The 14336-nt window shown below is 29.9% G+C and overlaps 1 protein-coding gene across 1 annotated transcript in view; it reads left to right on the plus strand.

Annotated features, from left to right (window-relative positions):
• LOC142321264 (ras GTPase-activating-like protein IQGAP1) overlaps positions 1 to 14336 on the plus strand; it is a 110695-nt gene that overhangs the window by 63533 nt on the left and 32826 nt on the right. The window contains exons 16-18 of the mRNA XM_075359261.1: positions 2137 to 2235; positions 6782 to 6946; positions 13160 to 13273. Of these exons, the coding sequence (XP_075215376.1) occupies positions 2137 to 2235; positions 6782 to 6946; positions 13160 to 13273 (378 nt within the window). The remainder of the gene's footprint in view (positions 1 to 2136; positions 2236 to 6781; positions 6947 to 13159; positions 13274 to 14336) is intronic.

The raw sequence follows: 14336 nt of genomic DNA on the forward strand, positions 1-14336 counted from the left end.
TTTCAACTACTTCATACTTTCTGTACTTTCTATATTGGCTGCCTTTCTGTTTCGGGTTTGTTTCCGTGCCATATGAAGTTCCTTCAAACTTATATCATCCCTATTGTAAGCATAATCCAATTCATAGATTTCCTCTACTTCACTTCTATATCATAAATCATGATAATGGGCAATCCACTGTTCAATCTTAATTGTATGTATCTGGACAACCTCTGTCTCAGATTTATTGAGATGTTTCATCATCTTTTACCTGAAGGTTTGTCTTCCATGTAGATTTCTCTCCTTTGCGCTTACAAATCAATTCCATGACTCGTGATGTGCTTATGAATCAATGCCATGCAACGATTTCTTTTTTCCTTATAAATTTCCTCATTTTCTTGTTTTATTTTCTAACATCAACAGGTACGCTTGTCTTTTTCTTGGAATTATTCTATCTAAATCTTCATTATGTGAAATGAACATACAAGCAAGCCCCTTATGCTTTTTTATAATTCCAACGACTTCATGAACAATACTTTTAATACAATATTTCAAATTACATCATTCCTGATTTTCATTTATAACTTTTTCAAATGCCATTAAACATTCATTCAGCTGCTTTTGGTAAAATTTACGAATCGAGTTCTCCTGAAAAAGATGCACTTTAAAAACATTTTTCCTGTCTTGTTCAGATCTGTATTAGTTCTTCTCCATCTTGCCTAAAGTCTTAGGTTGAGGTGACCGTAAAATGATCAGAACCTACACCTTTTCTGCACCCCACTGCAACATTTTCAACTGTTGACCCCAACTTATCATTCACAATAATATAATCTATTACTGATCTAAGACCATGAGCCGACCAGGTATATTTATGGATATCTTTTTTCTAGAAAAAGGAATTACTCATCTTAAACTTATTAAAGCTAGCAAACTGTCTCAGCTCAACTCCATTACTATTTTGACAACTCTCTCCAAAAACCCCAACAACACCTTCGATTGATTGGTTTATAATCCTTGCATTGAAATATCTACACAACTAAATGAACACTTATTAAATTTATCACATTGGTTCTGCAAAGATTTGTAGAATATTTTTGTATTCTCTTTCTGACCTTTCGGGGGATATATTTCTACAATAGATAGATGATGTTTACCAATCTGGAATCTTGCTAACACCAATCTCTCATTAACAAACTCATTAATCTGTAGCTTCTGTTTCCTCTTGCAGTTAATATTGCTACTCCACAGCAAACTTTTCTACTCTGGGTTACACCACTGTAAATCACAGTATAATCTCCTCCAGATTCTTTAGTTTCCCAAAAAAAAATTTTTTGTTTCTCTAACCATACCGATATCATGTTGTCTTTTCAATGTTTCAACTAGCTCATCTTTGATTCCCAAGCCACATACATTCCAAGTAATTAATTTTAATCTATCTGCTTTCCCTAATCTCTTATTTTTACAGTTACTGTTATTGTCAATAATCCTGTCCTGATTTTCTGCTTAAAGATTGTGAGTAAGAAATGAATTCCTCTAAAAGTGCTACCAATGCTTTGTAGAGTAAGCACATGGTGGAGTTCCACCTAAGAGTTGGACTCGCTCTCTGTTTCATTTGAAGATCCACCTCTTAGACACTTCTGCCTCTTCGGTGGTTATTCAATTCACTCAACTTGTAAGTATTAACAGAATTTCCAAAAAGAGATTTTTATCTGTAATTATACACAGGATTTACTATGTTTGATTGGTAGTGAAATGATGAAATAATGTGCCATTTGTTGATAACAGCTGTTCTTTATTTACTTGTACAGTTATTGTACATTTAAGTGCAGTAATGAACAACACTAAACTGTTTAGTGAAATGATACAACTGTTTTGTAATTTTTGTACAGGGTTTTTGTCTTCCCTGGGTAGTTTTATTTTCCCAGTATTTTCCAAGCATAATTGGTGAGCATACCCCTTCGCCAGGAGCAGCACCTGATTGTAAATCCAGTAACAGCCATGGGAGGTATTTGTTTTGTATTATAATTACTTTTATTTTAATCCATAATAAAAACATTGATTGATTGTTTAACTAATCAAGTACTTAAAAATAATCAAATTCAGAAAAGACTGATACTCTTTATCAAATGTTGAGAAGTCTTTTATTATTGCTTTCAGAGGTGGTGGAGGAAAGTTCATAAAAACTGCCAGAATCAGTTAGATGCAAAAGCAACAGATGTATCTTTTAGAAAGTGTTCGTTGGTCAACATAAGTTTGGTACTGTATTATTTTTTTAATATTTAACTTCTTTTATGTGTAGTTTCATTTTTTCTGTAATATAAACTAACATTGTTCATGATTAAGAGAGTATATTCTTTAAGGTAAGATAAAAAGTTGTTTCATGTTTTAAAATTAAAAGTTGAGAGTAAATATTGGGAAAAAACATGTTAGAATAATTGGATAAATGTAGGTAAATTTAAGTAAAATAGATGTTAAAGGCAAAAAATTGTGTAAACTGAAAATGAAACAAACAAAAAATACAAACCAGTAAAGTAATTTGGTTGAAAAATGATATGTGTGACAAAAAATGTATTATAAAATAGAGGCATAAAATAGAGAGTTGCCTCTATAAAATAGAGGCAACATATTAGAAAATAAGAGAATTTTTTGTGGAGATATTTCCAGAACATTTAAGTGCAGAAATTGATTGATATTGCTCTGAAAGATTTTAGAAGAACTAAAAGTTAGAGAAGAAATACAGAATTTATGAACATTTTGTTGGGAAGAAATATTTTCTGAATGTATACCATTTGTTTTAAATTAGTAAACCTTAGTTATGTAAAGAAACCTTATCACATGTATATTTGATACTGTTTTACTCGGCACACTTACGTTTGGTAGCATTAAGTTATGCATAAAACAAATGTGACTAAAAGGAAGATAATTAAGAGTTAAATTGCAGGATAAATATGATTGCAGTTAATTCCATACAAATATGCAAGCAATATGTAATGTTATTAGCCTCAAGAGTATGTTATGGTGTGGTTTGTTATACCATACTCTGCGTATGGCTTTCATATTTAACAGCATCATTAAATGTTAACATATAATTTGATTATAATTTTTTTATCATTACTGTTAAATGTTAAAATTATGTACTGCATAATTATAATTACAATTAATTAATCTTTGATTAATCAGTATTGCTCATATTTCAGTTGTATTTAATAAAGTAAATATTATTTAATTAACGTATATTTTCGGTGTTATTTATTAAATAGATAACAAAATTAAAAAGTAAAATTTAAATTTCACATTGTAAGTGCAAACATAAATTGTAGCTTACTGAGATTAATGCAAAAGAAAAAGACGTAAACTGTAGTATTATAAGATTGTTAAAAATAAAGTAGGAAATGAATTGATTTTAAAATGAACTGTAGAAGACAAGAGAACAGCTTGTGGAAAAATCTTGTAAAAAATAGAACTAAATTGGTGGTTCATACATAAAGAGTTGTTGATTTGGTAGTTTAGAATGTAAAAACTGTTAGGCGAGACAAAGATTTGAATGCATGAATAATTCAGGATGTAGAGTGTAATAAACATTCTGAGGTTAAAAGAATTATACAGAGCAGAAAGGAATGGAGAATTGTATTGCCATTCAAATGACTGACACAAAATAAATAAATATTTTATTTGATTGGTTCATAATATATATAGACCACTTCAGCAATAGGTAGTTATCCTACTGCATGGATAAAAAAATAAACTGCCCCAGCATTTGCCTGGATAGTTTGTGGGAAACAGTGGTAAAACACTGATTGGAGCAGCATCCAGGAATACTCAATTGATTATAAAATATAAAAAAATAACAAAATAATAAATAATATCAAAATAACAATTGATTATAAAATATCAATTAGAAGTTCTTATTGATAATTAAAAATATAAACTCACAAAATAACATCAAATAGGCAGTTTCCATATCTACTATGATATGCATGCAAAATAAATCACAATACAGATGATAATGAAAATAATTAGTTGTATAGTTAATTTTAATAGTTATAAGTAGTTATCTTCGTACATGTTGAACGTTATACCAGAAAATCCAGGTATGCTCTTTTTATTACAACTATTTAAAGATTCATCGTTAGAGTAATGTTTCTGCAAAAGAAAATTGTTTATTTTTCTTTCTTTCCAGTTCCATTTTATTCCACCAATTCCATATATTTACAGAATTTTTTTCAACAGAAGACTACTTTTTGTTTAATAACTGTAATACAATAATAAGTTTAATGTCCTAAATTGCATCTACCAAAAAAAAAACCAAAATAGCTATTTTGAAAGTGTCTATTCTACCAGAAAGTAGTTTAAACTAATTATTTTTAATTATTACGTAGTTTTGAAATCAGGATTCTAGTGTTATATAAAAAAAAAAGCATTTCTTTTATTTTCTCATAAAACTCTTTAACTAATAACATGGTCTGGTATCCTTTAATCCTTAGTGAGGTAAAAACAGTTTCATATAAAATAATGTATCGGTAAAATAAACCATTGGATTTTAAAGATTGAATTTAGGTTACACAGAAAATAAACAAAACATTTCTTCACGCTTTAAGGTCATTGGATATCTGATTTACACTGTTCTAAGGTTTGCTTGATTACCTCAATTTTCTTCATAGCATGAAGAATAAGCAGTAATAAACTTTATAAACTGTACCAAGACTTTTCAAAGGGAAACCTATCCTAGAAATAAAAGCAGCCAAAATAAAATTAAGAGCATTGAAGATCTTTCAAAAATCATTAAAAACTAAACACAGAATTACAAAATATTACCATACCTGTAAAGAAAATTCTGAAAAAATATTGTAAATTAATCACCATTATTCTTTTTGTCACAAAGTTTTTCTCCATTCTTCCCCTCTCCTTCAAATAAAATTTAACCAGGTTTATACTATTAGATGAATTAACAAATAATTTCTTGAACTTTGTAACAATTTACACTTCTTATCCTAAAGAATATAGAGTAACTTTTATTCAATTCACTTTTATATTTTTAAGTTAACTAAAGAATAAATTCTAACAACAAAAGCCTCTAGTTTAAAATCCACACTATACTACTAAATTGTAAAATATCATAGAAAAAAAATTATTTGTGACTTATGTTTTGTAAATTACAAAACAGTTGCATCATTTCACTAAACAGTTTAGTGTTGTTCAACACTAAATGTAATGAAAACTTAATTATAAAAAGTGTAATGATTTACTGAAATCCATTTTCATTTTATTCCACCACAATTTACAGTAAATAAAGAATAGCTGTTATCAACAAATGGCAATTATTTCACCATTTCACTACAAATCAAACATAGTAAATCCTGTGTATAATCACAGATAAAAATCTCTTTTTGGAAATTCTGTTTATACTTACAGGTTGTTACTACTGATTGCAGCAGACATGCTTATCACAAGAGAACAATCTGTAAATCTGAATGTGTTCTGTTTAATTGCAAGCTGATATTTCACACAGTAACATTGTCGGGCAGCTGGAAAATATTTAAAAAAATTTTTGGATAAACTTTAAGCGGGAAGAATTTTCACTCAAATTTTACTCTTTATATTTAAAGTAAAAGTTTTAACTTTCCAGATATCAACGGGAAATAAAAATTCTGGTTCATCAACAAAACTGGTAAAGGCCTTGTTTGAAATGCAGTAATATTATTGTTATCCAAAATACCATTTAACCCTAGAATAGTACCTATACACAATAATAGTGAATGGTACCTATACGTCTTATAGACGTACAGCCCTGAAAAGTGCCAAAAAATGGTATAATAAATATTTTAAATTCTGTAAATGTCAATAAATGTTAAATCTTCTTCTATTTGCATACTTACTACATATCATAGAATGAAAAACTGCTCTTAGAATTAAAATATTAAACAAAACTGCAAGTAAGAAAACATCATTATAGAAAATAAATTTGAATTCGATTCCCAGGAATTTTTTCAAGCAGGTAAAAATGTTTAAATGAAAGGATGAGGTATATAAAAAACACTTTAATGAGATTTAAACAAAAATTGGTCATAAATTTATTATTTTTTACAAACTTGGCAAATGTTGAAACAATGTTCGCCACACACTGGCTTTCTGCAGTTGCAGCAGGTCATTTTACTCATTCTTTTCTTCTTATAAGAACAGTACGTACAATACTGCCTTTTTTCAGATTTTGATGCCGCTTGTATTTCAACAGGTGCATCCGTCACACCGAGACAGTCTTTTATGATGCTTCGTAGGTTGTGAGGCATGTGTGACTGTTTCAGTCTCTCCATCATCCACGGAATTGACAGTTGATCGGCCAATTTCATGAGGAAGTGAAATCTTGACAAAGGCTTCTTGTCACCATTATTTTTCATAAAAAAATTGTGCAAATAAATAATGTAAGCATTATAGCTTGCTATATTTAGCAAAAAAAAAATACATCAAGAATAGTACCAACACGCCTGAGAGGCGTGGTAGGATTTGTTAGAAAAAATGCACTGACCTTGATGTGAACACTTCTGAGGTTTGAAGTACACTAATCCTCCAATGGAGAGTCAGGTGTAGTGTATCTAGAAGGCAGGGGTATTATTCTCCTCCAAAACAAAATGGCGGCTGTTCAACTACTGAACTACGTCTAATAGGCGTATACGTACCATTCTAGGGTTAAAAAGTTATTGATTTGTTAAAAATGTAATATTTTTAATTTATTGTTGTAAGATTATCATAATTGTTTAATATTGTATATTATTTGAAAAATATTATCTTTCAAAATTGTTAACAGGAATACAAAATAACAAAAATACAAGCATTGTGGAGAGGATATCAGGCAAGAAAAAATTATTTCAATATAATTCTTTGTTCAAATCCTTCCTACAAGGCTGTTCAACGGTGTATTCACATGATAGAATTTAATACTGAAGATTATGACAGAGAACTTCAGTTACAGGTTTGCCTTTATACATTTTACTATTTCTTTTAATATTAATGTCTTAAGATACTCAGATGAACTAAGTTACCTATTATATGTAATGGTATAAGATAAGGTAGGTATAAGTTGACCTATTATTATTTAAGCCCTATAATGTAATTCAGTCTAAACATTTGGTGTCACTATTGATATGTTTATAACTGCATTATGGTAATAATTTTTATTAAATAAAAGTCTTTTTAAAGTAGGATAAACAAGTTGTCTGATAATAAAAGATCATAAAAGTCACAACATTCATAAATTGTAATCCTTATAGAAATATATTTTATGTGAAATATATTTCACATAGAAACTGGAGCATCACCATGTTGGTGAAGTAGAAAAGAAGACCTCATCTTACTATGGTTCTTTGTTCAACGTAACTGTTTCAACATTTATATTATAAAGTATTGAATTATAATCATGAAAATATCATCTAGAAGTATATTTCCATTTATTTAGAAAGGTTTTTTAGAATTTCCTTTGTAAATATCTGAATTGTATGCGATTAATTCAGGTGGATAGTTAATCATTTTTTAAACTATAAAAAAGACATACATGCTGCTTGAAAACAGGCTTGTGTACCTGGAAACAGTGTATTAGTAAAGCCACCAGGAAGGGTTACTTACTTCTGTGATGTATTGATGTGATGTAAATGTTGGCAATTGTTCTATCTCTATACTTGAACCCTAAATTTTTTAAATGCTGAAAATTTTATTCCAGTCTACGTTATCAAACGCCATTTTGAAGTCTAGAAATGCCATGTATGTTGGTTTGATTTTCTTTAATCTTCCTTCTATTATTAATCTGAGCAATAAAATTGCTTCCCTTGTCCCTATACTTTTCCTGAAACTAAATTGGGTTCAACAAAAGTATATAATTGTATGTAATTAGCTTCTCCTAACACTTCTTCCGCTCTCGTCTCAATTCTTCTTTACAGAATTCTAGTAAGATTTTTGATGCATGAGTAGTTAAGCTAATTGTTCTGTATTCGCATTTATCTGCTACTGCTTTCTTTGGTATCATGACAATAACACTTTTTGAAGTCTGACAGAACTTCACCTTTCTCGTAAATATTACACTCCAGTTTGTATAATCTATTGCTTCCTCACCTGCACTGCGCAGTAATTCTGCAGGTATCCCATTTATCCCAGGAACCTTTCTGTCATTCAAGTCTTTTAATGCTCTTGAATTCAGACCTCAGTATTGTCTCTCCCTTTTCATCCTCTTTAACTTGCTCTTCTTCCTCCACAACCACTTGAATTAAAAAGTGGTTTCTTTCCTGTGTATAACTCTAATATATTCCACCCACCTATCAACTTTTCTCTCATACTGTAAATTGGTGTACTTCATTTAACACATTGTTAGATTTTAATTTATGTACCACAAAATTCTCCATAACTTTCCTGTGTGTTCCATCTAATTTACCAATGATCATTTCTCTTTCCACTTTTGACCACGTTTCTTTAATCAACTCTTCTTTTGCTAATTTGCACTTCCTGTTTATAGTATTTCTTAATTTTCTCTAGTTCCTTTTAACTTCATCATTAGCATTCTTATACTTTCTACATTTATCCATCAGCTGCAATATAACCTCTGATTTTTTCTCGGACTTCTTGCGATGTTCTTCTCAAAAATCTTGTTTACCTCCTCTTCCTCAAGCTTCTCTAAATTTCACCGATTCATTTGACACCTTTTCTTCAGGTTTTTAAACCCCAATCTGCATTTCATTATCACTAAATTATGGTCTCTATCAATGTCTGCTCCTGGATATGCCTTGCAGTTGACAAGTTGATTTCTAAATCTTTGTTTAACCATGATATAATTTATTTGATACCTTACATTATCACCAGGCTTTTTTCATGTATAAATTCTTCTACTATGATTTTAAACTGGGTGTTGGCAATCACTAAATCATACTTCTTGCAAAACTCAATAAGTCGGTCCCCTCTTTCATTCCTTTTACCTAGCCTGTATTCACCCACTATGTTTCCTTCCTTGCCTCTTTCAATGCTTGCATTCCAATCTCCAATTATTAAAATTTTATTCCCTTTTATTTATTTAATTGGTATGTCAATTTCTTCATGTACACACTCTCCCTCACCATCATCATTGGCACATGTAAATATATAGACGTTAAAAATCATTGTCAGCTTCGGTTTTGATTTTATCCTGATTATAATGATTCTATCGCTAAGCTTTTTTAAATACTGTACTCTCTTCCCTGTCTTCTTGTTCATTATGAAACTCCCTGGCCTGCCCTTTATTTGATGCTAACATAATTATTCTAAAATCACCTATCCAAAAGTTGTTATCCTCTTCCCACCAAACCTCGCTAATTCCTACTACATCTATATTTAATCTATTAATCTATTCATTTCCTTCTTAAAATTTTCTAACCTATCAACCTTTTTTAGACTTGTAACATTCCACACTCTGACTTGTAGAATGTTATTTTTTAATTTTCTGGTGACCCCTTCCTTAGTAGTCGCCCCCCACAGATTCGAATGGGGGATTAGTTTACCTTCAGAATATTTTACCAAGGAAGGCACCTCCATCTTTGTTACATGAAAATGCAGAGAGGTACATTTTCTCGGAAAAAAACTGCCTTGGTGATTCCATTGATTTTAGCTGCGCAGTACTCAGAAGATTGAGTGATGTTGATAAGGCCGTTTAAGTCCCCCTGAACTACGCCCTTAACAACTACTGAAAGAGCTGCTGCCCTTTTTCAGGAATCATTCCTTAGTCTGGCTGTCAACAAATACCTCTCCGATATGGTTGCACCTTCCAGCAAAAGTGTAAAGATATAAAGTAGTCCAGCTACTTTATATCACTGAGCACTCAAGCCTCCTCACCATCGGCGAGGTCTCATGATTCATAGAGGGAGATTTTAACCATAGAGAGGGGTATTTATTATACTGGCATTAAATAAAATGATAGTTTTATTTACATCAAGAGGAGTATGAGTATTATTAAAAATGTATAACGCCTAGGTTTTTATTGTGATGGTTATACTTTTAAAATTCTTACTCATTTTCCATCCCAAGACAATTTGAAAAATTAATGGAAAAGTTATCATTTGAAGTCGAGGAAGCTATTGCAGCTGCTAGAAATATTTATATATCTTTTACTGGACAATATGTGCCAATCAATTATTAGATTCTGTACTCTGAAATAAAATCAAAAATCATAATTGTACCCTTTAACAATTGTGGTATTTCAAACACTATGATGATAGTGTAAAAGAGTTCTGAAACCATGACAGTAACAATAAGAAGCTGTGCACAAGCTATTTAGACAATTTTCTATCAACTGTAGATACTTATGGGTTACTATTTTTCTATACTGAGACAAATAGTTGTTTTAGTAAAAAATTACACTTTATGATATTATAATAATTTTATGTAAATTTTCTTTATTTACATGGTTATAAAAAAAATTTCAAATATAATCTTTTTTACTTAAAACTGTGTTATTATTTCATTCAGTTATATATAATGAAACCTATTCAAAATGGACCTTCAACAAGACAGAAACCTTCCCATTTTGGAAAATAATATTGTTTCCGATAAAAAAGTGGAAAAATCAATGTAAATCATCTTGTATTCCTCCGCAACATGGAAAAGGAAAGTTAGGCTCTCTGAATAATACAGAAAATATAATACATGAACTGTGGATATTAAGGAAGGAAAATTGATTACTTTATCATTATTTTTAGAAGGTGATTAAAAATGACAGTAGCCTGTAAGGAAGCTATGACAGGTGTATGTGAATTGGTGGTTGAATGTGCAAGCAGAGAATAGCTACAGTGGCACCATACACATTCTACAAAAATAATGTCATTGTTTACTGTGTGACAATTTGTCTATGCTTCTTTTCTGTCAGTACTGCAGTTGGGTTTACTTGCTTGTAAACTAGTTGTGTGTGTCAACTTACCCAACATTCGTAATAGTTTTTTACTGTGTAACAATTAATGTGTTTGTGGTTTATTGTATTCTTTTATTCTGTGTATTCTTTCTGTATCTTATTACTGTACCTTACTGTTGAATATGTATTGGTTTATTGTAATTTTATAGGTTTGTTTTTGTTTCACCAAAATGTCCTGTAAAAACACTGCTGTAACACTAAACAAAAAAGTTAGTTATTGAACTGAATAACAAAGATAAATTGACTGTATTCACTTAATTTTACTACACTTAAACTTAATGAATAAGTTTAAGTGTAGAATAATTAGATCTACAACACTTAAAAAATAGGAAAAATTATGGACAAGTGGTTAAAAGGAAGTTGGAATATGTAAAGACAGCAGAAAACTACTGGATATGAAGAAATAAACGAACTGTTATGGGAATGGTTTCTTAGCAGTAGATCTAAAACATTTGCCAATTTCTGGCTGTATTTTACAAAGCCAAGCTTTTCTGTTCTATTAAAAAATTAAACTTGATTTTAAGGTTTCAAAGTTTTAAAAATAGACATAACCTAGTTTAGAATGAAGTTTGTGGTGAAGCAATCAATGTCGATAAGTCTGTAATTAAGGAACAGGAGACAAAACTTTCTATCATTCTGGCTGGTTACAGTCAAAAAGAGATTTTTATATGTGATGAAACAGGAATATTTTTTAGAGCTTTGCTAAATTTTTAGAAAGATCTTCTAAAACTTAAAATGCTAGCGTTAAAAGGAGAAAAATGTGTTGGTGGAAACATGTCAAAAGAATGCCTTGTTGCTGTCCTTTGTGCAAACATGGCTGAGAACTTCTAAAATCGCTCATCATTGGTAAATCGGCAAGACCACAGTGTTTTTCTCATATTAATGTTAACTCCCTGTGAATTGGCAAATTAACAAAAGTAGCTCAGATGACTTCTTCTATAATGAAGCAGTGGCTGAACAATTTTAATTCTAAAATGAAAATGCAAAACCTCCGTGTTCTGTTATTCCTGATAATGGAATTTGTCATCCTCATATCAATTTGTCTATGCTGGTTTCCACCTAACACTACAATCATCGGATCAGCATGTGATTTATATCATGAAAATCCTCTTCAGAAGAATGATTTTGCAATTGATTATAATGAAAATGGATGGTGTGAAGTGCTAATGTACTCTTGAAATCAATTTCAGTACTTGTTGCTGTCTACTGGATTCATATGACAGTAAAAGAGGAAGCCATAACAAAATGTTTAAAAAAGTACTAAATTCTTATTGCTTCCTGATGCAACACTGTAGTCATAGATGAAGCAGAGGAAAATATGAAAATTTTAAAAGATCTGTACAATACTAATGAAGTTGAAATAGACACTGATACATATGTAAACTCTGCCAGTGATTTGCCTACCAGTATTATGGCTAACAATGCAATTGCAGTAGTTTTGCTAGTTTTATAGGAAGATAATGATGATGTTGAACTGCCTACTGACAATGAAGAAGGCTACTGAATGTGGTGATTCATCAAACAACATTAAAGATCCCCTCAAAATAAATTCGTACTTTGATGCTTAAGTGACTTACAGAGGTTCACCGCAAAAAAAAACTGTACTGAATTTTTGGAGTATTTGTATAAAGCATGTATTTCTTTAGAACAGCGTGCTGTTAAAGAAAAGATAAAGCAGGTAACATTGGTTGACATGTGGGAATTGCACAAATAATTGTGATAAAAATTAACTTAATCATACTTACTGTAGTTTTCAAAGATTGTGTTTTTATAGTTTGTGTAGTTAATTAGTGTAACGTTAATTGTGTCATAAAAATATTCGGTAAGCCTACAAATTGAATTATTTTAATAAATTATATACTGCACTATATCAGTAGATTACTGCATTATAGATAAGTTGCCATATATTCTTAGCATGACACATTATTAATTAGCACAAACAGTAACAGTATGTGTCTGTTTAAACAGAAACCTGTCCAAAATGGAAAAAAAAATTGATCCCATTGTTTTCCAGTTTGAACAGGTTTCAGTGTATTAAAAAAAATTAAATACTTCAAAAAATATTTTTGTCAAATAGTTGAAATTTATTTTATTACAAATTTAAAAAAAAATTAAAAATGTCAACTTGCGTGCTGAATTTTACAGTTCTTGAATGTTACATGTGGATCTAAAAAGTACAAACGTTGAATGCATGCATTTAAATTTTATATTTGACTTAAGAATTGTGATTTTATACTGATTGCAGTTTTTTTATTTGACTTCCAGGCATTAAAAGCTGAAGTAACTCAAACAATAAGGTATAATAATGAACTAGCAAAAAAATTAGATGAAATGGATGTGACCATCGGATTGTTGATTGAAAATAGAATTACATTACAGGTATGTGAAATTACTTTGATGTTTTTCTCTATTACAAGTATGAATGTCCTCTAAAAGAAATTTAGAAAAGATATAGGCTGCAAAAGAAAGCTGTCAGATAAATGGCTTTTTGGTGTATTTTGTATGATAGGCATGACAAAATATAAAACCTGTAGGCAATCTTTTAAAGATTTACAATTTTTAATGATTCATGGTTTATTTATTGAGCAATAATCAATTGCCGCCACAGAAGAATGAACACGTATGTGTGGAAGGTGAATAACTTTATTTAAATGTAAGGAATCTTATCCAATGTCTTAAGTTCATGAAAAAATTGCTATATGATATTGGTGTCTGTATTTTTATAAAAAGGCTAATGCAGTGTTTAACTGGTTAGTGATTTTAGAGTTCCATTCCATTGAAGAATTCCTTTTCCTCCCCAATCTTGTAGGTTAAATGGTTCAAAATTAGATTTATGTTTTAACTTTTGACTATGTTTGTACATATTTATCAGAGATGGTATAAAAAAATTATGTTGTCTTGCTTTAATTATGTACATGATTAAGTCTTTGCTTTCAAAGTATGAATATGTGTAAAGAACTACTTTTGTAAAAAGCTAGCTTTTTTATTTACATGTTCTTTTGAGATGATTTTGGTGTCATTAACACCAAATGGTAGTAGCTGCAAGAGCCATAACTTTTTTTTTTATATACATTTTCCTGTGCTTTGTGTGTCTGTTATTTCAATTTTTGAGGTAGCCTTTATATTCTAACTAAATGTTATTTGTATCTTCTGTTTAAATAAGCAGATATTTAAATTGCATTGAATATAATTTTAATTATGGTTTAGGCTTGTATAAATTAAATTGATAATTCAGCTAAACATTTTGAAATTAATGATTTCATTTTGTAGTAACTGTGTAAAGTGACTACTGGTGATTCATCTTCAGAATTAAAAGGTTTTCATTAAATTTAAAACAGTTACTTCTTTAGATAAATTAATCATGAACTAATAAATTAATAATTCATGATAAATAATCATATTCATTATTAGTAACAATATTATTATTAACTAATATTCATGA

Source organism: Lycorma delicatula, chromosome 3, assembly GCF_047948215.1.
Source record: "Lycorma delicatula isolate Av1 chromosome 3, ASM4794821v1, whole genome shotgun sequence".
Taxonomy (NCBI): domain Eukaryota; kingdom Metazoa; phylum Arthropoda; class Insecta; order Hemiptera; family Fulgoridae; genus Lycorma; species Lycorma delicatula.